Source organism: Siphateles boraxobius, unplaced genomic scaffold, assembly GCF_051911475.1.
Source record: "Siphateles boraxobius isolate OS27281-9 unplaced genomic scaffold, OSU_SipBor_1 25, whole genome shotgun sequence".
Lineage (NCBI taxonomy): Eukaryota > Metazoa > Chordata > Actinopteri > Cypriniformes > Leuciscidae > Siphateles > Siphateles boraxobius.
The window spans coordinates 21196957-21224850 of record NW_027508866.1 but is presented as its reverse complement, the minus strand read 5'-3'; the positions used below and the strand labels follow the sequence as shown (position 1 = coordinate 21224850).

The window sequence follows — 27894 nt, the reverse complement described above, 5'->3', positions numbered from 1 at the left end:
AGACACTTCGGCGCTCCCGCCATTTCGGAATGGTCAGCGTGCCACAACATCACATCTCCTGATTGTGAAACTGCAAAGATTTAAGTTCTCGAAGAAAGGATAACCTTTCACATGTGAGAATGTGTTGCTTTGTGTTGCTTTGCGTCGTTATCTGTATTTACTCAAAATTACGTTTTTTATAACTTTTTAAAAACATTTTACTCCTACAATGGTAACTTTTTAATGTCATGTCAGCTGACGCCTTCAACTTACTGTATTGCATTAGTTTAACAAAATCATCTGCTGAAGTCGATAGCAGATTCATAGGCTACATGCATTAACTACGGTGGACGCAGCACTTGCTCTCGAATGTTCATGCACCGGCTTTGACCGATCCAATATGGCGGACGGCTTAGACGCTAATGAGGTATTTATGTATATGGTGTACACTGGACGCGACAAAGTGGACGCGACAAAGCGAACGCTGCAGATCATCACATCATGTTCTTCGTCTCAGAAGTAAGAAGAGCGCTTGAAGCACGTCAGAAATAGAACTGGGCATCAGTTACTGCTGCGCTGCTTCCAGAAGGCGTCACTGATTATAATGGGTTCTGTTTGCTCATTTCGTGTTGCGTCGCTCGCGTCTAGGATACAATCGTTAGCACATGTAGGCTATTGTAACTGTAGCCTATTCTACACACATTAACATTGCCACATATTTACACATTAACTTTAATTTCTTATGCTAAACTATAATGGCAGATGGGAATAACAACAACGTGAACAAAAACAAGAGTGTTTTATTTTTCTCCAGCCAAGATTATCAGAGAAGTGACCTATTTCTGTATTTCCACTTTTCTGTCTAAGTTGAATGTTTTGTCAGCTTTATAGCACAGCAAACGAATGACTTTAGACATCATTTTGGCACATTAAGGTAAGGATGTGTGTCGTGTGGCCTCCAGTTCAGCTCTAAATGGGATTAGGAACTGAAAGAGAGACACATCAAGCCTGATGAGAAACACTATGAAACATTTCAAAACTGAATGAATACTAGTGTGGTTGTTACTGATGAGAAAATGGGGTTTGATAAACTAAAGCTCTCGCTTACCTAATTTCCTTAAGGACAGTCTTCTAAAAAGAAAAGAAACAAAATTGAGAAATTTTGTGAGAATTCTGCTGAAAACACTACTATTTTAGACAATAAATAAACATTTAAATGGTTTGTGAAGAAAAGTTCAGTCACACATCGATGATCCCTTGTTGTTGAGCAAATATTTGTGTCACTTTGTACATGTATAGTCTTGAAAGAAAAAGTATTTGGACACTTCGACCACACTTGTCTCAATATGTCTCACCGAGTTATGCCTGCAACAGACTTCGGCAATCCTGAACATTAATTCCAATCACGACATTGATCTAGCCTAGTAAACCTGACATGCATGTAGACTGTACGATGACACCTATTGAATCGTAGGCTACGACACAAGTGAGTATAGAGGAATAAAACGTCATCAGCATGTGCTAGAGGTAAACAAATACAGCAAGATGAATCACACTTTTCAATTTTGTGTTTAATGTGCAGTGAAAAAAGAGAAGGAACGAAAGAGGAGATAAGAAAAGAGCAGGAAAGAGGCCAACTTGGCATGCCAATCTTGCAAATGGACCTTGAAGTGAGTAATTTTAAGTTTTAGTGTCATATCTTGTTGATCAATACAACATTTGTAACGTCATACAATGCATACCGGGCATTATATATCAAATCAAATGTCAAACTATGTCAAACCAAGTGTCCTATTAGTGAACATGAGCCACCATTTGACAACTACAAATTTCCAAATACTTTTTGTCGTCAATTTGAACAGTATTATTTAACCCTAAAGAACCTCTTTGTGAAATGTTTTGTTGGAAAAGTGTTCTTGTGCTGTCTTTCTTTAAAATAAATGGTTTGATATTGTGTTTTTGATGCATTCAGACAGTTTTAAGCATGGCTCAAGTGTCCAGATAAAGTGAAGCTTGTAGGTGTGAGTGATTTACCTGTTTTCCCAGCGGCTAGTGGAGTCAGGATGGACTCTTTGGAGAATCCGCGAGCTGTGGCGTACGCTCTGAACTTCTCCATCACATCCGCCCTCAACCTCTTAGTACGACCTACAGCCAAATTACAGGCCGTGAGAACAAGCCAGAAGAACAAAAACACCCTCCCAAGATGCTTTATTTGAGAAGTTCATGCTGTTGTTAATCTCAGGCTCACCGTAAAGAGACACTTGTGTGAACTCCTTGTTGATCTTCTTGTGTTTGAGGACCAGCGCATATTCAGTATAGTTGGTCTCCACCACAGTAACATCCTTCACCCTTCTATGACCTTCGGATGACAGTACAAATCTGAACTGTAGTATCATTTTCTCTGTGTCTGATAAACATTCTGCTATGATGTCTCATATCTACTGTTGACTCACGAGTGCTGTAGTAGTTGAATACGCCGGGCACAGACGTCTTCTCATAAACGTAGACCTTACGCTGACAACCAGAAGACCTGCATATAATCACATGCAATCATCACACAATGTCTGAGTATAATAATATATTTTAATATAATATAATTTTAGAAACTATTATTAACAACTTTGAGATCTGAGAAAAGAATTACCACAGTGTGTGAATAACAAAATAAAGAAATATAAAATAAAATAAATATTAGGAACTATGCAAACTATGAGATATGAGAGAAGAATAATGAAACAGTGTGTGAATAAAAAATAAAATATTAGGAACTATTCTAACTATGAGATATGAGAGAAGAATGATCAGAATTTAAAACAAAAAATAAAATATTTGGAACTATTCTAATTTTGAGACAAGAATTACCACAGTGTGTGAATAACAAAATAAAGAAATATAAAATAAAAATGATGAACTATGCAAACTATGATACGAGATATGAGAGAAGAATAATGAAACCGTGTCTGAATAGTAAAATAAAATAAATAAAATATAAGGAACTATTCTAACTATGAGATATGCGACAGAAATTATCAGTGTGTGAATAAAATAAATAAAAATAAAATATTAGGAATTATTCTAACTATCATATATGAGACAAGAATCATCACAGTGTGTGCTGTGTAAGAACTATTAGATCTTCATTGTGAATCAAAACTAATTAAATGGCCATGTTGTGTCTGAAATGTCAGCTTCTCAATATTAACCTGTAATAATAATGTATAAAAGCAATATCACAGTCTAATAGTGCTGTTCTGAATAAATTGGGTGAATGTAAAATACATATGTATAATTATTATTATTCTTTTAACCTGGTAAAATAAAGAATGTGAGGTATTATATGATAGTATTGTCTAAACACAGTCATAGGTGAACACGAGTGTCCTCACTTCAGACTCCACATGGTCATGTTCACGTCCCCATTCTCCGTTGGCTCCACTACTCCCATAGAGACAGTGAGTCTGTTCCTGTACGGCACAAAGCCTGGAGAATCATAGGCCAGACCCACCCGATACCACTTCCCTGCAAACTGACCAAACACAAGACAATACGCATCATTTCACAGGGAAAAAGAGCAGAAATATTAACCCTGATTACTAATGTCCAATTGGTATTAGACAGCTGAACCGTGTGTAGTTTGTCGGTTCATTAACCGCCAAATTATTTGTCTCAGTGTCTCAAGAACCAACACTCTTCTTCATAAAGTCCCATGAAGAAGCCTGAAGAACTTGGCAGAAGTCAGATGTTTCTGGTTGCAACACTGAGCGAGTGACCTTTGCCCTGAGGTCTGTTTGTCTGCACTGTCTCTGCTGTTAATGCAATCGCTGGCCCTGTAGAGCATTACCCTCCTCTACACATCCACAGCTTGTGCATGTCAGTGTTTCAGCCTTTAAAACAACAACTCAAACAAACCTCATATATCCAGCTGTTTAACTCGAAGACAACACCAGCCTGCTCTCTCTTTTCAAGTTTTGATACTAATCCATAAACTGCAGCATCGCTACTACTGCCCGACAGATAAAGGCACGTCTCCAAAAACATTAGGCTAAAGTTCTCACCCTCTGAATGTCAAAGTTTTTCTGCGGCTGGACTTTGGCGTTGATGCCTGTCAGGAGCATCAGCAAAAAAATGGTCACCAAGGCGATCTTCATGGTTACCTTGTAGAGAGGAACACAGCCAGGGATTGTGGACTATTCAGTGTGCCAACCACATTAGCTCCGCCCCCTCCACAATCCAGCCAATCACATGCACCTAGATTAGACAGAAGGACCATTCATTGAAAGTCATGCTTGAAACTTAAAAATATTAAGATTTCCAGCCCACAAAGCCATATAAATGTCCTCTTATGAATCTTACTTAAAATTACTAAAACGACAACTAAAATGAAAACAGAAATTATACACACACAAAAAAAACCAACAACCTCAAAATAACACTGCTTCATATCCAAAGTAAATAAACAGGAGCAACTGCAGAGAATTAATATATTTTTTATTAATATGGATTCTTGGATGCCATTGTTTTGAAAGAGCATGATTTACAGCTAGTCTTTAAGACAAGAGGACTTCAGTGTGACACGGCACACCTCACACACCTCCTCTACATAAACACACACACACACACACACACACACACACACACGCACACACACAACCTGCTCACTCATAGTTCCCACCTCTGCATGTTGTTCCTGAGTACTGAACAGAAATAGACAAAACAAAAGTGCATTTATGATCAGTCTTTTGAGAAGGGTGACACATCTGTACAGTTTATAAACAAAACTTGGGGGGATCAAAACAAGATCAAAACAATATAACTTATGATGCTTAATGGTCCTTTGTAGCTTTAAAGCCATTGACAGAACAAATAAGAACAAAAAAAACACAGTAAATAATTAGTTTACACATAAAACATTAGATATCCCTTATTATCGATGAAAACATACTGGTGCTTTAACAAGATTTTGGATGGCAAATAGAGGGAATGTGAACAAGCACCACAACCTAGTGGACAGACATGAGAACAACATTGCATTTCACGCACAACATCATCTCGAAAATAAACCGACACACAAACAGATCCTTTAAAACATGTTCGGAGTGAAAACAGACTGTGACTGTTTTTATATGGTGCAGTTGGGGGAGGTGTTTAAAAAAAACACAAAATTATTCACAGCACTGGCTTTTGCATTTCACACTGCTAATGCCTTTACAATATATGAAAAAAAGTCATTAAAACTTAAATTTAGAAATCTTTCTCAAAACATACATAATTATTGACATAATTGATGTGGAAATGACTGAAATTGAAGGTTGTTTGTGTGTCTGCAATTGTGTGTCTTTGTATGAAACTTTAAAGGGACGGTACCGTCGAAAAATGAAAATTCCGTCATCATTCTCTCCCTTTTATGTTGTTCCAAACATGTACGACTATCTCTTTTCTGGAACACATAAAATAAGCTTCATTCACATTCTAAAAAAGAAAGCACGATAGAATTAGTTGTAATTTACTGATAATCTTCTGTTGAAACTCAAAAAATGGCAAGTTAATGCACCAGGATGATATCAAGGTGATTCGCATTTTTAATATGCAAAATGGAAAGGACATTTGAAAGCTGAAGTGGAGGTAGATTATCAGTTTACTCGCATAAAAGTATCATTTGGCTTCAGAAGACTTGGAATAAGTCATTTGGATTTTTTTTGTCCTTTTTGGAGGTTTGGAACGACATGAGAGGGAGAAAATGCTCACAGAATTTCCATTTTGGGGTGAACGGTTTCTTTATCTAACAGAAATAATAAAGAGAGGCCTCAGCAAAAGCATCCTGGTGAGGATTCTTGCGGTCATAGGACACAAACATTGACATACTATATTGTGAGAGAAAGAAAGGTTTGTAGAGATTTGACATCATAGTGTGTCTAAAATATAACTCGGTGCATAAGATACGCTTTCCCTCTCTTTCACACACAGAGCAAAAGGAAAAAGAAAACAAGCTGAACAGAAATAAAGCTCAACCCATAACAAATCATTACACCATTCTTTTACAAAATTATTTGTTTAAAAATCCAAGTAAAAGGAAAGGACGAACAACAGAATAAAAACAGGAAAAGAATATTGATGGAGACAACTGCATCTGATTGGCTGACTAACCAATGACATCGCTGCTGCGCCCTTGGCTAGAAGTATCAATTGAAGAAAAAATGACCTGTACAGCTGTTTGGCAGACACTTCATTCCAAAAGAAAAATTTATTTTGAATGAATAAAAAAAATGAAGTCCTATTTACATTGTTGAACTGATCCATTTCATTTATGCTAATTCTAATGAAAAAATGTCCTGACAAGTACAATATTTCTTGTCATTACATTCACAAGAATAATTTTTATGTAAATTCGATTTTTTGTCATTACGGTAATTAGAATGAGATCTTACGGTCATTCCGATAAGAAATTTTTTTTTTTGGTCATTAATTCACAGTAATGTGAATTTTTTTTCTTGTCAGTAGTAATAAGAATGAGACTTTATTGTCATTACAATAATAAGAATTTGATTATTGCCATTACGATAATCAGAATGAGATGTTACTGTCATTGTAGTAATGGAAATTAGCATTTTTTGTCGTCATGGTAATGAGAATGATTTTTTTGTTACGGTAGTTCGATTTTCTATTGTCATTATGGTAATGTTAATTACATTTTATTGTCATTATGGTAATGAGCATTAATTTGTTTGCTATGGTAATGAGAATTACATTTTTAATGTGAATACATTTTGAGAATGAGAATGAGATTTTTTGCATTACAGTAATGACAATGGGTAATGACAAATCCTTATTTTTAATGAAAATAAATGGAAAAACATTGCAAAATAGGCTTCATAATTTTTATGCAAAGTATAAATCTTTTTTGGTAAAGTATGTTCCTCATGATACTCGCCCATACAATGTCAACACAGTTCTATGTTTTCCCACATCTGTGCCGTACGTTAATTTATAGTGGCCAAAAAAGTGACGGGAGAAAATCAAGTGCTGTCACATAAAATCATCTCATCACACGTGCACACACACTTAAATACTTGCTACGATATAAATAAATAATCCGCTGTCAGTGGGCGAAGGAGAACAGGAAAGGGAAGAGAGGAGCAAGAGAAGATGGTGCAAAATACACATGGAAGGGAAAGGATGCCCATAGATGTAGTGCCGGACACTTTGCATGATGGGGAATTTTAATGGGAGGGGAGTACGAGCTAGGTTTAGAAAATTAACTAGCTGTTAAGGAGACATCCAGGGTCAGTTAGTGTAATGATACAGGGCAAGAGCAATAACACTACGTACGTGGTGACCTGACAGTAAGGCACAGTGCTCTGTTTGCATCAATCATTCATGCTGCTGAAAGAAAAACTAAAACCCAGATGACAGATAGCCTACATCACTATCCCTTCTTTCTACTCTGCTTCCGTTCTCTTCACGTCAAGAAGCAAAGACATTTTTTTTTAGGTCTGGCGCAACTTTGCAGACGGGGAGGATGTTCACTCTTTAGCACCAGAGTAGTTTACTACTTTCATTCACCTCTATGCAAAGTCCACTATAGTGTCCTGTAGAGTCCAGGAGGTCCTCGCCCGAATCTGAACGGTCGTCATGTCTAGCTAATCGAAGCGAACCCATGAAGCCCACTCTGCACAATGTCACACCGGGCTTTTCGGTCTATAGACATTAGCGAAAAATCAGCTTTCATGATTGACGCTGCACATTAACGTCTGGAGAGGTTAAATAGACACAGTAGCAGTGTGATCATGGATGTCTTCAATGCAGCATATAGATTCAGAACTTGAAAATAGATGAGCTATTCTACAACTTAAATATATTTGGTGCACATTTAAATAAACAGCATTGATCAAGTCATGGCAGCTGACAAGTGCGCAGCCAGTGCTGGGTTTGTATTGTGTGTCGATCCGCATGGTTTGGTGGCGCATTTACGATGGCAGTCGCTTGTCAGATCAGTCAAAATAAACGCGTGTCAGTCCCGAATCCTGTAGCCAGGCGAGCATTGTGCAGCTGAGGCCAAGGGAAAGCTTTACCATTTGACAGACGTGTAGTTAGTCCTTGTGCCTTTCCTTTCGGTGCGATTTTTGTATTCTTGTTTGCTAAATTGCTTAACTTTTTGTTTTGTTTTCAAGATGGCTGAACACCACCTCAGTCCCATCTCAGTTGTAAGTGAGGTGGGCTATGAGAATGAATATGGGGCTTGAATAAGTGTCCAGAATGCGTTCCTGCGGCCCCTCACCATGTTTGTTGAGGTAACGAGGGGCGGGGTGATGAGAGGGGTGGGGTTTGAGGGCTTCTGAAGGCGGGGTGGTGAGGGAATGCGTGGAGGTTGGCTGTAGTCTCATAATTTCTGCTTTCCTGAGACGATGCTGCGATGGAGCTCTACGGTCAGCTCCACATATTGTCCCTTAGTGCAGTCCAGGAAGTAGAGTTTGTCAGTGATGACACTGGGGTCGAATCCCTCCCGTCGCATGTCTGTCTTCTGGAATTTGAAAGTCCCTGAAAGAAAACCACATGCTTAGCATTTTATACTATGAATTGGCGCACTGCACATCTTTTGGCTCAATTATCTGTATTGCTCCATATATCAAGTTCGAGGGTCCATAAGTCATTTTTGGTACAGTAAAATATTTTCAAACTTTAGATTTTGTTAGAACCTTAGACTGAAAATTTCCCCCAATTTTCATATTTAATGTAACCCTGTACATGTCAGAGTAAGGCTGCACCGAAATGGGCAGAAGGTGTAATATAACTGGGCTCAATCATCTGCACTGTCCAACACGTCAAGTTAAAAGGTCTATAATTAAATAAATAAATAAAAAACAGTACAAAATGTTCAACCTTTGGATTTTGATAGAAGATTAGACTGTATGAAGGCCCAGTTTTTTACAGAGTAGGCCTATCTGCAGAGTTTTTAAAATGAAACTTTAAAACCTGCACAAATAAAAATAATACTGTATGTCCAGGCAGAACAAACAAATACAATCTCTAACTAAATAATGTATCTCAGATTCTTTTACTTAATTAAACAGGATGTATATGAATAATAAATAATATATCAATCAGTATATCAATACATTGGCTACAAATTAGATGTTGATAGATAATGGATTTTTCTGATATAATAATAATAATAAATTTAAGGTCAGGAAAAAAAACAGGAAAAAAACCACATATGCTAATACTAGTAAAATCTATATACTGCATTGCATATTCTTAAGGGTATAGAAACCAAATTTAAAAGAGTCTGGAGCTCCTTCTTAATATTTACTGAACATGGTAATATTAACAATATAACAGAGGAGGATCAAACTGCTTGATGCGTTACAGCACATTTATATTGTTAACTTGCACTACCAAAGTACATATTGTAGTAACCCATTGCTAGTTTGTTATTATGATTTAGGCTGTGTAGTCCCTTGTGTTGTGTTTTTTAATTAATGTACAATGTTAATTGTGAGTGTTCATGAAAACTAAAAAAAAAAAATCTATATTCACAGTATAATGTTCTTAATCTTTCCTTCCTATGACATGGTGGAATTAAATGCCAGATACAGTTTGTTTTGTGACTAAAATACCAATAATATCCAGAAAAAATGAAAAAGCAGTTCTTTTCATTTGAAATAAGCCTAAAATACATCAGGGGTGCTCCGATCAGGATTTTTGGGGCCGATCACCAATTACTAGAGGCTGTATCGCCCGATACCGATCACCGATTACAGGGTCTATTTGAAGCCTTCTATTTATCATGTAGCATTATTCATTAAACTATATTTAACAACAATGTACATTAAGTATTACAATTAAGAGAAAACAACGTATCATGAATTGACACCTGTGTATTTATTTGCAAGCAACATGACCAGCATATTAACTTAGCAGCCTGTGCTTGGTTATTGAGAACAGCTTAGGGCTTGACAAATACAACTTTCCTGTAGAATATAAAAGATAAAAGACAGAACATCTGAGTCTTTAAATTTAGCTTTAGACTACTTTAAACTAAAAACTGCAACAAAAAAGGCTATAGCCAAAATAATGTTTTGAGTCAGTCAGCCATCAGTTTTTCTAATACACTTAAAGGACCACAGGTAGTAAAGTGCACAGCAACAAAAATTACAAATAACTAACAACTTCCATTTCTGTATCTATCTATAACTTTAATTTTTTCTGGGATGCTCAGTCAGATTTTGTGGGCATTTAGAGAGGAAGAGAGAGGGAGAGTGAGGTAGAGAAAGAGAGAGTGGGGATAGAGATTATTAGATTCATTTCTCTCCCGAAGCTTACTTCTTAAAGGTGGATTGCGCAACAATTCATGTTAAAAATACCCGTTTTTCTAACCCATACATGCTTAAAGAACTGCCTTATGGGCTTAATGAGCCCTTCTCTGCGCACTGAGATTGCCTCTATAATCCTGTACTGTAAAATATATAAGAGGGATTCGGGTTCGAATTTGAGACTGGGCGTGACGTCATGCGCGTTCACACTCACCAGGCTATGTCTCGCAGGTTTGTGTATTCGCCGGCACCGCAATTCTCCGCATCAGCGAAGACAACTCGTGCGTCAAAGGTAGAAGATGGATTCAAAGAGACCGGCTTGTAGTCCATTCCAAACCCCAACGCAAACTCCACGTAAAGTAAAGAAAAGAAAAATTTTGTCTAGTGCCACCAAAAGGTCCAAATTGGAGTCAGACAGGCGTCGGAGTAAGACGAGAGTCAACCTCGGGAAGGCATTCAACAAATGGAGAGATCTCCGGTCTGCTCTTGGTCTCAAATGGGATCCTCAGTTGGCTTTTTTCTTGATAAAACGGTAAGATATAGCCCAGTCTCTAATGTTTGATACGGCCAATCTATGTACGTTATGACAACAAATGACGATGCGTAAAATATGTAATGCTTTAGCGTAAGCTAGATACATGTACAATCAGAAATGGTTTTACTACCATGGTTAGTGAACCGTTTCATAAACTAGGAATTGTGTTTGGAAGAATAGTACATCATGAAACATAAAACATGTCCAATAAAAGATGCTAACTATGTTTTTGTGTATGGCCTACCGGTAACGTTAGCCTTGTGTCCATTGCTAACATGCTAAGGTGTTCATGTTATTGACCAACAAGGAAGAACGCCGTTGCATTGGCTATATTGTATTTTTCGGTAAAAATAGTAAATTGTTCCCGTGAATGTGGTACATTTTGTATGTAGTATATATGAGGTATGTGGGGGCAACAATGTATTATACTCTATGTAAAACAATACCTTTCTTCAGACGCTAACTTTACTGGGTCTGGACCTGGTTTAGCTCTGATTTAATCCTATTTTAGATATTACTCTGATGTAATAATCATTATTACCTGTAATAAATTGAGTAAATTATAACAGAAAAAGGATGTATTGTTATTGGAATATTCTACTTAGCAGATCAATAACAGGCTGAACCCCGCAACCTGTTTGGCTTTTATGAAAACGTCATGGTGACATTTGATTGTTTATTACCTTGAGACATTTGAGTGAACGTTGTTGACCAACCGTGTATGGTATGATTATTATTTTGAGCTTTTGCGAAGTAATCAATTATATTGTTCATGAACGTGTTTTAATAACAATACAATCATAGGTGGATACAGTAAACACATAAACAAAGTTTTCTACTACCCCCTTTTTCCCCTCACACATAAGAGTAATTTCCTCAAATGTCTTTCCTTCCATATATTTGAAATGACTTGCAGATTTATAACTTTATTACCTCTGAAGACATTTTGGCTGTACACCAAAGATCTGTGCGACAGATGCTCCTTTAGTTATGAACAGCTCGTGCTCGTGCATGCATGCGTGTGCGTGTGGTCCATGAGCGTGCACAACTCTGGTTGCAGTTTCGCTTGTCGCCAGAGGGGGCGTATTTCTGCAAAAACTCAGAGACTTGCGTTTTGCACCTTTAAGCATCAATATTTTTTAAAACAGATTAAGAGAGCCACCACTACTGGTCACATCTATGGTTAGATTGATTTGTTTAGATCCAGTGAAGTCGTGTCCCACCACTTTTTCTAAGGATCGATATTGACCAATTTTTGTAACATTGACGCACGGATGTACCTAATACAAATAAATAAAACATCTCCAGTTAACTAGTAGAGCATTCATTTAGTTCCCTATTAAATAAGAAATCTAGTGCTAAAATGTGGGGGGTTTTTTTACTCAAGCTTAGCGCTCATTGCCACGGCGATCAGTTGCATTGATACAGTGTTATCTGTGGATCTTGCAGTCTTCACTCGGGCGTGCGCTTGAATCTATCGCCGTTGCAGACTCTATTCATTTCATTCCGGTGAAATCACAAAATAAAATGCACATAAACGTGTCCATGCTTGATATAGACTGTAACCACTGATGAACATATTCAGTTTTGATGAGAGAGAAAAAACTATACGAGATTAGAACCCAGCACCTCTGACACGCTTGGCAAAAGATCTACCACTAGACCATTTAAGAACTCAAACATATTTTGCGGATCGATGGAATTATTTACGGGTTGATCGGAGAGGCTGCACAGTTTGACAAGCGGGCTGCGGCATGGTACACACATTGCAGATTGATTACTAATGAATTGTCTTTCACACACCTTGTAGAATTGCCAGACCGGTGAAGCCATTTATACCAGGGCAAAAAAAAAAAATGTCTCGCGAGTTCTGCGTCATCTGACCCGATGCATCATTAACCAGAACTCTATGATTTCCTATTTCCACCAGCTCATTTAAAAATAATAGATAAAATATGGACTCTTATAACCATCTACAACATATTACAATATAAACACCACGACATAAAGTGTCATAATTCATTAGTCATTTCATCATTGCTCATTATCATAAGCAATTGCTTAACATAAATGTGCAGTATTCATTGATGGCAAACTGACCTGAAACCGTGACCCTGTAGAACGTGCAACATTGCTGCGATTTTACTTTGCATGGGCAGCGCTCACATTTATTTCATTTAAGTCCCCCTGTAGTCAACTGTATCCCTTAAAACTCACCTTTGATTACCAAAATTACATTTAAAAGTTTTTCCTTGAAAAAAATTTCTTAATGCCTTAAAATAGCTTGAATGTAACTCTACACCCTTCCTTCATTTAGTATACGCGGCTCTATGAATATGCAAATTGGCCCCGCCTACACTCACTCACACCAGCTCAGAGATCCACTTACAAGGAAGTTTGTGACGTCAGAAACATCAGCGATTTCAAACCTTATTCTTGAGACTGCCTTTGGTTCACTGGAGTTAAGGAGAAAATACTCAGTAATGGTGCTGACTTATGAATTTGCACATGGTTTGTCTTAAAGCATACTTACAAGATTAAAAACTTGATTTTTCACCACAGGGGGACTTTAAATCACAGCCTTCTGAAGTTTAAAGGTGCTCTAAGCGATGTCGGGTGACGTAACTTCTTGTTGACGTTCGAAGTTTTGTCAAACAAAACGAAGACCCTCCCTCCTCCTCATCCCGTCTCCTCCCCCTCCCTTCCGTGCCCATACAAGGACGCAATAATAACTTGATAACTTTAGCAGGGTACCCCCAGGATCCTCTAACTTAAATTCAAGGCTTTTTAAGACCTTTTTACATTTACATTTACATTTATTCATTTAGCTGACGCTTTTATCCAAAGCGACTTACAACTGATAGATATGTCAGAGGTCGCACGCCTCTGGAGCAAGTAGGGGTTAAGTGTCTTGCTCAGGGACACATTGGTGTCTCACAGTGGATTCGAACCTGGGTCTCTCACACCAAAGGTATGTGTCTTATCCATTGCGCCATCACCACCCCTTTTTAATACCATTTCAAATGAAATTCAATGCCAACTTTGTACCAATTCCGACAGAAGTATGAGGGCAAAATGTCGAATCTGTATACATTTTAAACCCTAGAAAATAATTATGTAGCCTACAAGTAGGCTACTTGAATTAAATAAAACATTTTACTTAAATTATCAGTCATATTTAATACATGCGCAACAGCGTTGTAGCGCGCACGTGTGTGTAGTAGTGTTGCACGATACACCGGTACTAGAAAGGTATCGCAATACCCAGCTATTAAAATCGGTACGATATTAAATTTTATTAGTACCGGTATTTTAAGAGTGACAGCACTCTAAATAATAAGAGCAGTATTTCTTTAATTTGCGTCGATGTGTGACAGCCGGCGAAACATGCATGCATGAGAGAATAAAGCGCGGGACGTGCTCGCGCTGCCGGCTCAGACCTGAAGCGCGCGCGCACACACGCCTTTCACACAGCATGCGCTCGCGACTTCAGTTCTCTTACGTGGATTATTTGGATTGAATAATCACAATTCTAGGTAAAAAATGTACATCCTGGCAAGTATTCACGTAAACACAGTCGGGTGTGTCTTTAGTAAACGTAAACCGTATGTAAAAATAAATCGTATGTGTTCCATTGGGTAGCCTACGTCCAGCTCTTAAAGGCCCATAAGCCTAATATTCTGTGTAAGTAATGTTAATGAAACAACAGAAAATAGACAATCACCAATGCTTGACTGAATAAATGTATCTATTTATTAAGAATCAGTCTATAGTTAATTTATAGAGTAAAGACTTTTTCAGCTACAGCACTAGATCTATTTAACAGTAGCATTCAAAAAAGAAATGAAGCACTGTTTATTTTATTTGTCTCTTATAGTATTTGTCATATTGTTTGTAATTTGTAATCTTATTTTTAATAACAAAGATACAATTAAATAAAATATCTATATTGTAATTATAAAATTACATTTAAAAAATATTAAATAACTCGTTTCATGAAATAAGATTTTGGTCATCCCAACCTGTTCAGAATTGTTAAAGGTTAGCAAATGTAAACATGATTGATAATAATGTCAATGTTACAAACATCTTTGTAAGGACGTACACACTGGCACTGGCTAATTATTATTATTTTATTTAATAAAGGGGAGGGAATGGTCAAAAAGCAGGGAAGGAAGTTTTTTTTAATTAATTTATAAAACAATGATTTGTAAGTTCTGTCATATTTTTCAGTTACTTTTACTCTTTTCATTTTGTTCCCCATGGTATCGAGGTATTTTAGTCTGGTATCGTATCAAAGTCATAATTTTGGTATCGTGACAACACTAGTGTGTTATATGATTAGAATGTTGTGCTGGTTTTAAAATAAAGCACAGCAATGATATTTGAGAGTGTTTCTCCCTTTTCAGGAAAAGTATCGAAAAAGTATCGAAATCGCAATTCTTGACTTGGTATCGAAACAATAATTTTGGTATCGTGACAACACTAGTGTGTAGGCCATTTGTTAATTTTGGCAGCAATTTTTGATTTAGTCTTAGTCTTCATCTTCAAATGAAAATGCTTATTGGTCTTAATCACATTTGAGTCATTCTGTTTTTTTTATAGTTTTAGTTGACATAGTTTTGATCATTCATTCATTGAATCTCACATTTCGTTCAAAGCCACATATTTCGTTGCAAAATAGAGCAAAAAGCCTGACAATGCTGTTTTAAATGTAGTACATCACTTAATGTTACCGTTTTTTCTTTTACTGTGGTATAAAATCAATGTCACATTTGAAATCGTGTGGATATTCGGGAAACATTGCATTCTTGCTCGTATAATAGGATCATTATAAATGCATTTTGATCGCAGATTTAGTCGCACAAACAGCGCAAGCGGCTCGTGAAAGCACACAGACCGACTGAATGGCATTTTAATTTACGGTAAGTAGAAAATCTCAAATGAAAATCACTGAACTCCAGCTTGTCTGTGTTTTCAGATCATCCGTGCTTCTTCAGCAGTGTAACGTTAGAGAGAGAGCGCGCGCATGGTTGCCAAATACTATTGAAAAGACCGGGTAGAAAATATGTTCTTTTAACATAAAACCTCTGATTTGGGGTTTAAATTATTGAATTCTGTCATTTGTGGCCACAGTGGATTAAACCGACACTTTCCCATTTCAGACGACAAACTAGGCTAGGTTACTATCTTGTTCTGTACCTCACTTGCCTAGCAACCATGGTAGCAAGCTGTCGCTTTTTCTGCTATGACGTGGAGCACGAGGTGCACTCAACGCGCATGAATTTTGAATTAGCCTAACTTACATTAGTAACAGACAGTTAATTTTGTTACGGTATGAACTTAATCCTAGGACAGGCAAAAAAATATAAGACCTTTGTAATGAAATCCAAAACTTTGTATACCAAATTCAAGGCTTTTAAGGCCTTAATTTGAGATTATCAAATTTAAGACTTTTTCAATGCTTTTAAGACCCGCGGGTACCCTGTTTAGCTTTGCGTTTCCCAGTGAGCATAAACAACGGATCCATTGTAAACAAATTTAGTCAAAGTTGTCAATAGCCTATAAATGAACATTCAAATTCATAACAAACAGTGGGTGAAAACAATCATTCACACAAACTGTCGCCCTACTGTGAGTTTGCTTAATCACTTACAATAGAGAGAGATCGATCGCTAGCTGCTAGAAACCTATATGTTGTATTCACCAAAGTTAGCACTGACTGCATAGTTCTGGCTAATTATATCCTTAATGTTGGTTAGGCGAACATGAAAATCCTAAAAATTTATTTACCGACCTGTCCAACAAAAACAGAGCAACCTTGTTGTCGGATTGGAAGCCCTTCTGCTGGCGGAGTTCTTGCCACCTTTCAAAGGCTTCTACGATGTAGCCCAAGTTCGGGACTTCACGCGTTTCTTATCCTTTTCCCTCTTTACTGTTTGTTCATCGGAACGTCGTCTCTTTGGTCGTGTGTCGGCCATGTCAAACTTAAAGAGAATATAATTCAAACTTCTCTCTTCACGCTTCTCTCTTCCACATCCCCCTTCATGTGTACGCGCACCAACCCCACAAACCCCACTCCCAAATCCTTCTTGTCGGTTATTGGCTGGAACACTGTTTGTTATATTTCGTGGCGCGGGTTGCTACAGTTTGTTTTTGTTGCCGTTTGTGGAGCCTGGGGTGTCTACAGAGACCGTGTTTTTTTACAGTGTGTTCAGGGGACAGACAGCTAGCGGATAGTTAGGAAATGTTTTGGCCTAAAAGACACGTGATATCGCTTTAACGATTACATTAGATAATATCGCAATAGCAGTTTTTTTTCTGTCGGCAAATTTAAGTAATCCTAAAATAATATTTAAGACTTATGCTATACTATTTAAGATGTTTAAGACCTTTTTTATTACCTTAAATTTGATCAAATTGAACATGAGACATTTTAAGGACCCATAGGAATCCTAGTAGTTATATGTAACAGAAAATCAGCACTTTAAATCCATTTATGGGAAACAATGCTTTAGATATGGACACAATTTACCATTGCATAATGTAAGGTTAAATGGAAAGCACCAGTCAGTTACTGGTGAATAAAAACTTGGCACATGGAATATTTACATTTTGGATTCCGTTTTAAAATAGGACAGGATTGTTTCTGTGATATGCAACGTTACCAATCTTAGTCAACAATATTCATCATACGGGTCAGTTAGCAGTCTATGGGCTGTCTGAGGCTGAGATCAAATGTGTCATATCTAACCTGTTTTGTTCACTTCTGGCAGGAAGCGCAGAAACACGGGCCGGGCATAGGGCGGCAGGGCTTTCTCCAGGTCCCTGCTAAACTTCGCCAGGTCTGAGCTGTGGTCCGGGTCAGCTATGGCCGCCATCCCTGCCTTGCCTTCAGCTCCTGAGAAAAAAAAACAAAAAACGTCCATATGAATCATACAAAGGCAACCTCAAATTACACAACACAAAGATGCGATGCATTCTCAGCACTGCCACAAGAGGAGATATACCGTCCATTTGTAAAAACTGTTTTTCTCTTCTGCAGTTAGTTTTATCTTTGAGGTCAATTACAGTAATTTAGCAAGTTGGTAAAAGTTAAATTGCCAAAATTTAAACTATCTGAATAATAACATCAGGCTTAATGGAAGTACAGATGTTTGAAAACAAAGGTGGGATCACATTCGCCAAATTTCTTAAAAACGACCTTTCCCCGATAAAAACACAGTTTAAGTAAAACTAGATTAGCACAGCAAGGTTTTTGCCCCATTTTCCTGATTCGGTTTGGTATGTGAACACTTTAATTGTTGTTCTGTCTGCTTTTCAACATTTGCAGTCTTGTGTGTCTGTTCATGCTAAAGTCAAGGCTAAAGAAAACCCTTACGATTTCAAAATCTCACATAAAAGTTTGAAGTTCATTGGTTTATTGATTTGCATTTAGACTCTTGAAACATTTTGATGGTTATCAGTAGTGGTCGACCGATATATCGCCTCGGCCGATATTTGGCTTTTTTTAAATATCGGCACCGGCCGATAAGTTTTTCTGATTGGCCGATGTGTTGGAAGTGGGACTTTTGTTTTGACGGCGGTGCGGACTTTTATTTTGACGGGCGGCGCTGAGAAAACCAGCACCAGAAGAGAACGGCAGCGCCTGATCACACAGTGCTCACTCACATTCTCCGTCTTCATTAGTTTACGATCTCTGTCAGTCAGATATAATACTTTGTTAGACAGAACCGGTGGCTACAGAACTTGTCAAAGAAAGTAAATGGTATGCGAAAAAGTAATACGTTTGCTTTTATATTATTTGTAACCGAAAAGGCAAACAATCAACCTAAAATACTTTCTCATTTACTGTCAACATTCAGCAAATGCGCATCTACATAATTTAAACAAATCTCTGAATATCTAATAAACATTTAATTTCAAAAACCTTGCAGATTTAATCGAATCCAGCTGTGATATCTTGTGAAGTGTGCATTTGTAGCCAGCATAACCGTGTTCCTGCGAGTGACGGTCGGTCCGTGCGCAGTGAGTGAATGCGAACAGAAGATCAGCTTCACAGGAGACGTGATCGAAACACTTTAAATCCTTCATTTTAAAATATGCTGTGCTATATCCAGTGGCCCACTGTGTCATATTCATGTTGTTTTCACTGTGTGCTGTAGCCTATGTAAAATTAGTGTTACCTTGTCAAAAGTCAAATTAAAAAAAAGTCTTTATTTGAAAAAATATGATTATCAGTGATTACTGATTAATTACCAGATTACTGAGTGCCCTGTTACAGTGTTTACTTCCTTTTTATTCACATATTCATATATTTTTAAACAATTACTTTATTTGTGAGAAATTCTGTAATAGGATTGCAGATTCAAGAAGTTGCCATCTAGTATAGTGTCTAAGCATGTTTATTTTAAATAAGTATTAAATTTATCAAATTTATTAAATATTGATTTATATAAATATAAAGTGCGTGTGTGTATGTATATATATATATATATATATATATATATATACACACACACACACACACACATACATATACATATTATATATATATATATAATATGTATATGTGTGTGTATATATATATATATATATATATATATATATATATACAGGTCCTTCTCAAAAAATTAGCATATTGTGATAAAGTTCATTATTTTCCATAATGTAATGATAAAAATTAAACTTTCATATATTTTAGATTCATTGCACACCAACTGAAATATTTCAGGTCTTTTATTGTTTTAATACTGATGATTTTGGCATACAGCTCATGAAAACCCAAAATTCCTATGGTGGCAATCAGCCTGTGGCACTTCAGGCATTTTGGCATCCTATCTAAAAAAATTAGCATATTTCATCCGACCAATAAAAGAAGTGTTTTTAATACAAAAAAAAAAATGTCAACCTTCAAATAATTATGTTCAGTTATGCACTCAATACTTGGTCGGGAATCCTTTTGCAGAAATGACTGCTTCAATGCGGCGTGGCATGGTGGCAATCAGCCTGTGGCACTTCAGGCATTTTGGCATTTCCTTCTCCCCAGTCTTCCTCCAGACTCTGGCACCGTGATTTCCGAATGACATGCGAAATTTGCTTTCATCTGAAAAAAGTACTTTGGACCACTGAGCAACAGTCCAGTGCTGCTTCTCTGTAGCCCAGGTCAGGCGCTTCTGCCGCTGTTTCTGGTTCAAAAGTGGCTTGACCTGGGGAATGCGGCACCTGTAGCCCATTTCCTGCACACGCCTGTGCACGGTGGCTCTGGATGTTTCTACTCCAGACTCAGTCCACTGCTTCCGCAGGTCCCCCAAGGTCTGGAATCGGTCCTTCTCCACAATCTTCCTCAGGGTCCGGTCACCTCTTCTCGTTGTGCAGCGTTTTTTGCCACACTTTTTCCTTCCCACAGACTTCCCACTGAGGTGCCTTGATACAGCACTCTGGGAACAGCCTATTTGTTCAGAAATTTCTTTCTGTGTCTTACCCTCTTGCTTGAGGGTGTCAGTGATGGCCTTCTGGACAGCAGTCAGGTCGGCAGTCTTACCCATGATTGCGTTTTTGAGTAATGAAACAGGCTGGGAGTTTTTAAAAGCCTCAGGAATCTTTTGCAGGTGTTTAGAGTTAATTAGTTGATTCAGATGATTAGGTTAATAGCTCGTTTAGAGACCCTTTTCATGATATGCTAATATTTTTAGATATGAATTTTGGGTTTTCATGAGCTGTATGCCAAAATCATCAGTATTAAAACAATAAAAGACCTGAAATATTTCAGTTGGTGTGCAATGAATCTAAAATATATGAAAGTTTAATTTTTATCATTACATCATGGAAAATAATGAACTTTATCACAATATGCTAATTTTTTGAGAAGGACCTGTATATAAATCGGCTTTATATTGGCCATCGGCCACCCGGCTCTCTAAGATATCGGCCATCAAAAAACCCATATCGGTCGACCACTAGTTATCAGCCCTATGATGTACACGTACACCTACATGTTGTAGACCCACAATTCCAGATCTGCTAATGACTTTGTTTGGAAGGTGAGAGTGTATTTTTCAGCTGGCAGTCTCAAATGTAGTGAGCTATATTCAGCACTCTGCCACCATTTCTTTATAGATCTAGAGTAAGCAAAACCAGAGCCAGCATAAGAGAAGACTTTGTTTTGCTGTGCATTCCCAGAATCCTTCAGGAGCTGCTGCAGTCAGCTTTGTTCAAATTAATTATTCTCCTCTCCACAGACTGGCTGGGCACCCGGTGATTCATGTTACAACACTGTCTTTAGAGATGCTCTCTTTATTCTCACAAGATCATTTTAACTTGAATCTTAAATTGTACCATGTGCATTTATTTCTTTGCCAATTAGTCGTGTCATTAGGGTATCTGCAGGGTTATTAAAACTAATAACAATATATAAACTAATAATAATAATAAAATTAAAACCATATGAGTGGGGTAGGGTAGTCTATGGGTAACAACCAAAAATGGAAAATGACCACGATTTAAAGTAACACCAGGTAACTTTTGCTCTCATGGTCCCCCTACAGTTGGGAAACAGGATTGTCCTCTACTACTGTCGTAAACTCTGTCATCGTGCATTTGTTGACAACCATGATAGCCCTGAACACTGTAGGAGGAGGTCACATGCAGGTGTTCTGCTTGCGTCGCGTGTGAAATGTCTTCATCCCAGGTACAGTGGCATATATTTCAGCATGTCATATGAATATAATTTCATGGGTTTTATTTTTTTTCTAACGACAAATGATCGCGATGATCACGTTTACAAGCCAGTGTCATTATAGTAGCCTAGTCTATTGGTTACCCTTTTACTGAATCTATATGATACTTCAATGTAATGTTTGAGTGGTAGATAATAACCATATATCGTCAATATTATAATATCAAGCTACCATAAATAAATCTGCAAATTTTACAAATCTATTTGCATTATAGCTTGAGGCAAGACAAATAATCATTACCTGATTCATGAAGATAACCGGAGGATAAGATAGGTTCCGTAACATAGTCAGGCAGACAAAAATACACCCCAGACTACGGGGTGTCATTGGTTGTTGCGTTAAATGTTACCCAGATACAATAGTGCTATTTTCTGATTGGCTAACAATACCAGACGAACAACACCAGAGGAGACGCGCTTGAATTCATGCCTGTTCCACAGTGAGAGCGGCGCGGCCAGAGTTTTGGGCGCTGCGGCATATTAGATATATTACAAATAGTTTTTCAGCGTGAGAAATACAATGTGTGGCGGGAGAGCATGACAAAAGACCGAAATGAGTGACTGTCATGCTCAATGCGTGACACTTGACAGCCCTGCGATTTTAAGGAAGTGGGGATGGTGGTGGAAGTGACGTATATGCCGTAAAGCAGTCGAGTTTCGTAGTTCTCTTTGTTCGCCGGTTACTACCCGAAACCCGAAGTTTAAATTTACGATTAAAAACGCTACAGACCCCGTCAGGCTATGGCAGACGTGTCATTCAACCTATTGTAAGTCGATGTACCATCACAAGAGACTTGGAAATATATTATGAAGGTTACCTGGTGTTACTTTAAACTTCACGTTAAGATTATAAAATGCCAAACTTCATATTTCATCATTTAAACCCTTTTTTTAAGAAAAGGGATGAGTCAAACATAAAAATAACATTATAATATTAAAGATTTAAAAATAATAAAATAATTTAAGACTTTTTAAAAACCTGTGGGGATTGTGTGTAATTATTAAAATTGCAAAATAAACCTCTTCAGCATGAAACTCCTTCCGATTTTTGTTCACAGGATGAAATGTCATTGGTGGAAAGACAACGAGAGAGAAAGACAGAATAAAAACAAACAGAAAAGGTGGAGATATGTGCCGTTACCTGGCACCTCCACTCCATACACCACCACATCTTTCATGTCCAGCAGACGGCTCAGAGTTCCCTCCACCTCGGTGGTGGACACGTTCTCTCCTTTCCAGCGGTACGTGTCGCCTGTGCGGTCTTTGAAATACATGTAGCCATAGTCGTCCATCTCCAGCACGTCCCCTGAGAGAGGAGAAGCAAACAACTTCTAATATCTATGAGTGTATGCAAGCAAGAATGAGGTTGTGTAAAGTGTTTCAAAATACAATACCTGACAGATATGCACTGTCTCCCTTTTTGAAGACATCGTGGGCAACCTTCTTATTAGTGGCTGACTGATTGACGTAGCCGTCGAATCGTCTGAGGGGGTCGTTCTGAATGATTCGGCCAACCAACTGACCAGGTTCTCCTGAAAAACGGACATTTAATTATATTTTTGCATTTTCTGTAGTCGTCGACTGATATAGATAGACAGATTGTTTTATTTATTGCCATGTCAGCATCTAAGGCTATTTTCATGGCAAAAATGCAATTAAAAAAATACAAATATCATATAAATACAATAAAACCAAGCAAACAAACACAAGAAGTCATATTATACTTTTTTTTTCAAATTAACATGATAAAAAAAAATCCAAAACCTTTTCAGGCATAATCTTACTAAATAAGTCCTTAAGTGAAATAACTTCATTAAAGAGCATTCTACTTTTATTAAACCCAGGACAGTCCAATAAAATATGTTTTCGACTGATATATAATTATTATTAAGAGCTGTATATTTGGCATTTTTAAATTAAAGGTAAAGGGCCGATGAGTTTTTGTGTTTGGCTGATAACTGTAAGAAGCGGGAATTTTATTTTGACAGCGCTAAGAAGGTCAGTGCCTGAATGATTAAAGGCTGGGACATACCAAGCTGATGTCAAAGAACTAGCGGCGAAGAATACGGACTGTGTTATCTAAATATTAATAAATATAAATCTGTTTATATTCCAGGTTTATTTTTTTAAGGTCAAATAATTTTTGAATATAAATATCCAGATGAAGTAATTTTTAGTTTTTTCTGATTTAGTAAATATTAAGTCAAATTAATTCATTTCATTGCAGCATGTATTATTTACTATCTTTAAATTGAATAGTGCGATATGTGTGTGTATACACCCGTTCGACTGCTTGTTAACACAAATATCTAATCAGCCAATCAAATGGCAGCAACTCAATGCATGTAAGCATTGTAGACATGATCAAGACGATCTGCTAAAGTTTAAAGTGAGCATCAGAATGGGGAAGAAAGGTGATTTAAGTGACTTTGAATGTGGCATTATTGTTGGTGCCAGTCAGGCTGGTCTGGGTATTTCCGAAACTGTTGATCTGCTGGGATTTTCACACACAACCATCTCTAGGATTTACAGAGAATGGTCCGAAAAAGAGAAAATATAAAGTGAGCGGCAGTTCTGTGCCTTGTTGATGCCGGAGTTCAGAGGAGAATGGCCAGACAGGTTCGAGCTGATAGAAAGGCAAGAGTAACTCAACTAACCACTCATTTCAACAGAGGTCTGCAGAAGAGCATCTCTAAACACAAAACACATCAAACATTGAAGCAGAAGAGCTACAGAAGTAGAAAACACACCGGTGACACTCCTGTCAGCTGAGAAGAGCAAACTGAGGCGACCATTCACACGGACTCACCAAAATTGGGCAATAGAAGATTGGAAAACCGTTGCCTGGTCTGATGATTCTCGATTTCTGCTACATTTAGATGGCCGACATTAATATATCCCCAGTCTTACAGATCGTTAACTAAAAAAAGTTGTTTTAGGGTTTAGTTACCCTTTAAACGCCACAGCCTACTTGAGTATTGTTGCTGACCATGTCCATACTTTTATGACCACAGTGTATCATCTTCTTATGGCTACTTCCAGCAGAATAACATGCCATGTTACAAAGTTCAAATTATCTCAAACTGTTTTCTTGAACATGACAGTGAGTTCACTAAACTCAAATGACCTCACAGTCACCAGATCTCAATCCAATAGAGAAGTTTGGGATGTGCTGGAACTGGAGATTCACATCATGGATGTGAAGCCGACAAATCTGCAGCAACTGCGTGATGCTATAATGTCAATATGGATCAAAATATTTGAGGAATGTTTCCAGTACCTAGTTCAGACCTGCCAACCTTGTAATTTCTTTTTGAGTAGCCCGTAGTTTAAAACCCGGGGTTGTCATATTTTTTTAGACAAAACACAAACACATGCCTATCTTCATAATTCTAGTTTTGAGTTTTAAAAGTTTCCAAATTTAGCTAGCAATTTAGCTATTGCAGTGAAAGTCCAAAAATTCAATACTGCTCAAAACCATTTTTTATTCATGATTAATATTGCATTGCATATAATGTGTGCTGGTCAACTAGTCTAAAATTTAAAAAAAACTAGAAAACAGTAAAAAAACAACAACAAATAGATGTGTACATTTAAGATAGGAATCACTTATTCTAAAAAGAATATCAAGTATAAGTTTAGATGAATCCGAAATATGGGGCTGTGTTAACAGTAAAACATCTGTCTTTTAACGAATTTTAAAAACACGGATGGATAATACAAAATGCTTTCTGACATTTTGACAGAAAAAAACACAACCAAAACAAAATTTAAACTTAGCCAGTCAATTTACAATTATCTTTGTAAATCTGTGTTTGTGAGAGAGAGCTCGCACAGCACTGATACAACGATACTTTTTAATCCATAAGTAACTAATGCGCTAGTTTTCATACAAAATAATTATGTAACATAATTAGGTACTTTAGTTATTATTAACACAATAACGTTACACATGCAGACTATGTTTCTCAACACTGAGAATGAATAAACACCTGTTTCTCCAGACTCGCGCTTATCAGTAATCCACAAATTACAGAACTTTCATAATCATTAAGCCACAGCGATTTTAATTTTATTTAGATTTTATTGTTCATCAATACTTAAGCATTTTATAATTTGCATGGCTGAATGATGTTTTCCTCTTATCTGAGTGACCATGAATGACGGAGTATTTTAAAATAATCCATGCGATCACTCCCGTGTGATAGTTGAATCCAGATTAAGTTAACTAAAAACAATATTTCAACTTTCCACCCCAGCCCGTTTACCTTCAGGAGTCAGAAGTACTGTGACTACTGTCCTGTTCTTTGCTTATGAACTCAGTCAGACGGCAAAAGGGGGAATCGAGCTGGATTCTTTATTGCTGCCGATTTTTAGTCTCTTTTTAGTGATAGGCCTTACGTATCTGTCAATCATTGGGGAATGAACCCAGTGCTATGATTGGTCGAACTACGCTTCTTTTGCTGTTGCTTGATTTGAGGACTGCGCGTGCACAGAAGCGTCACCAGGTTTTTGCGTAGTTTAGAGTGACAAATCGTACCACCGTACTTTGAGGTTGCTAATCCATGGAGAATTAAGGCAGTTCTGAAGGCAAAAAGGGATCCAACCCGGCTCTAGCAAGTTCTAAATATCAGAATTGGCCATCAAAAAAAAATCCGTATCATCAACTGCTAACTTTCTGTCTGCTCACCTGTGTGATAAGCATGAATGTGTGCAAGTACTGTACCTGGGCCACATGGGATACAGACTCCATCGGGTCCTCTGATAAGCTCCATGGTCTCCTCGTCCACTTTGACTAAGCGGATGGGGTAGACGTAGGGAAGGATCCGGCTATTGAATCCACAGGCCCCCGTCTGCAGACAAAACATCATTTGTTTATTATAATCACCTCACACTCTTTAAAATTAAATACTGTGTCGAGCTAAATAAACAGCTAGGTGCATTTTTTGTCAGCACCATAAATAGCCCATAACCACCTGTGCTTGATTACTGAACATATTGTAGATGGCCTTGTTAACTGGTAAGGGTAATACACAACGCTAATTGATGCAACCCTTAAAACCTTATATATCCTTTTTCGCATGCATTATCCACTATTGTGTAGGTTTACAAGCGTGTGCTACTCATAAAGGCCTTTACAGACACTTAGTCTAAGGTGTGCTTTTGTTTGGACAGACCTGGTTGTCGAAGTTGCCCAGGCTACAGTTGCACTCGGTGGCGCCGTAGAACTCTGCGATCTGTGGTATGTTGAAGCGGTTGGTGAACTCCTCCCAGATGGACTGACGAAGGCCGTTTCCGAGGGCCATGCGGACCATGTGTTGGTGCTCCATGTCCTTCTTTGGCTGGTTCAGCAAATAGCGGCAGATCTCGCCAATGTACTGCACGATCTGAGACCAACAATGATATATTTTTTGACTCCATAAAGCTACATTTCCATGCAACACAACTACAATTTGCAATCCTACAGCTATTACATTAAAGCTGAGGTCTGGAAGTATGTAAAATATATTGAATATGATTTTGTTTGACTTGGTCTATTAAACCTTTGACAAGTAGCCAAGGATATGATCACAGTGAACATTCAGATCTGCGTTGGCGCTGCCGCTGATCAAGAGAGAGCAGTTGTCATGTATAGGTATGAAACAGCTTCACAAACAGTCTTTTCAACCACACAGTATCATTTTTTCTTTTTTCCCCAGATTATCACGGAAGAAATGGAATGAAAGTTCGGATACTGATGTCTACGGTAGCGATCAAAATAGAGCAAATCATCTTCGAAAGTAACTTGAAACTTTAAATAAAGGTGACATCAATTACACCAGTAGATGGCGATAAGTGACTGTTAAAAATTTGTCATTTAATCATTCATTTATTCATGTTTCAAAACTCTGATTCATACAGTAATTAAACAATGATAATATCCAAAATCAATAGAAGACTTCCATTACTTTCTGTGAATCAGTTCTTTTAAACAGTCTGATTCAAAACACTGATTCAAATATGTATTTGTATATTGGACTCAAAGGAAGACATGCACATTTATATATACCGGTAGTAGTCAACATTGGAAGTGGATCAAAACCTTTCATCGAAGTTATACATGAATTTTGAACAATACCCGTTCTTGTCTTGTCCACTTCAAATGTTGACTACTGTACATGAATAGAATACTGCGGTTTATTATTAAGTAATTATAAACGTAATTATTATTCCTGTGATCAAAGCTGTATTTTCCGCATCATTACTCCAGTCTTCAGTGTCACATGATCCTTCAGAAATCATTCTAATATGATGATTTGATGCTCAAGAAACATTTCTGAATCTTATCAATG

The 27894-nt window shown here is 37.4% G+C and overlaps 2 protein-coding genes and 1 long non-coding RNA gene across 7 annotated transcripts in view; 1 reads left to right on the top strand and 2 right to left on the bottom strand.

Annotated features, from left to right (window-relative positions):
* The first annotated feature begins 18 nt into the window (after positions 1-18).
* On the top strand, positions 19-2416 carry LOC143750230 (uncharacterized). 2 transcript variants are annotated; one of them, XR_013207132.1, is made up of 3 exons: positions 19-113; positions 1562-1649; positions 2026-2416. It is a non-coding gene; the product is annotated as an uncharacterized LOC143750230 (long non-coding RNA). The 2 variants fall into 2 exon arrangements; XR_013207131.1 differs by lacking the exon at positions 19-113 and adding an exon at positions 1256-1465.
* On the bottom strand, positions 760-4161 carry ptgdsa (prostaglandin D2 synthase a). 3 transcript variants are annotated; one of them, XM_077243148.1, is made up of 7 exons: positions 4035-4161; positions 3366-3505; positions 2433-2509; positions 2228-2338; positions 2014-2124; positions 1088-1110; positions 760-965 (listed from the first exon to the last, which is right to left on the bottom strand). In XM_077243148.1, exons 1-6 carry the CDS (start codon positions 4125-4127, stop codon positions 1097-1099), a joined length of 546 nt encoding a protein of 181 aa, XP_077099263.1. In that variant the 5' UTR covers positions 4128-4161; the 3' UTR covers positions 760-965; positions 1088-1096. The 3 variants fall into 3 exon arrangements, with proteins under 3 accessions (XP_077099263.1, XP_077099261.1, XP_077099262.1); XM_077243146.1 differs by lacking the exon at positions 4035-4161 and adding an exon at positions 3889-4021; XM_077243147.1 differs by lacking the exon at positions 4035-4161 and adding an exon at positions 3889-4021 and having other exon boundaries at positions 1088-1107.
* A 289-nt stretch (positions 4162-4450) lies between these two features.
* Positions 4451-27894, bottom strand: part of slc27a4 (solute carrier family 27 member 4) — a 33459-nt gene continuing 10015 nt past the window's right edge. For both annotated transcript variants that reach the window (XM_077243144.1, XM_077243145.1), the window contains exons 8-13: positions 26740-26949; positions 26289-26415; positions 22957-23094; positions 22704-22868; positions 17579-17725; positions 4451-8514 (exon numbers count right to left, since the gene is read on the bottom strand). In XM_077243144.1, the coding sequence (XP_077099259.1) occupies positions 8357-8514; positions 17579-17725; positions 22704-22868; positions 22957-23094; positions 26289-26415; positions 26740-26949 (945 nt within the window). In that variant the 3' untranslated portion in view covers positions 4451-8356. The remainder of the gene's footprint in view (positions 8515-17578; positions 17726-22703; positions 22869-22956; positions 23095-26288; positions 26416-26739; positions 26950-27894) is intronic.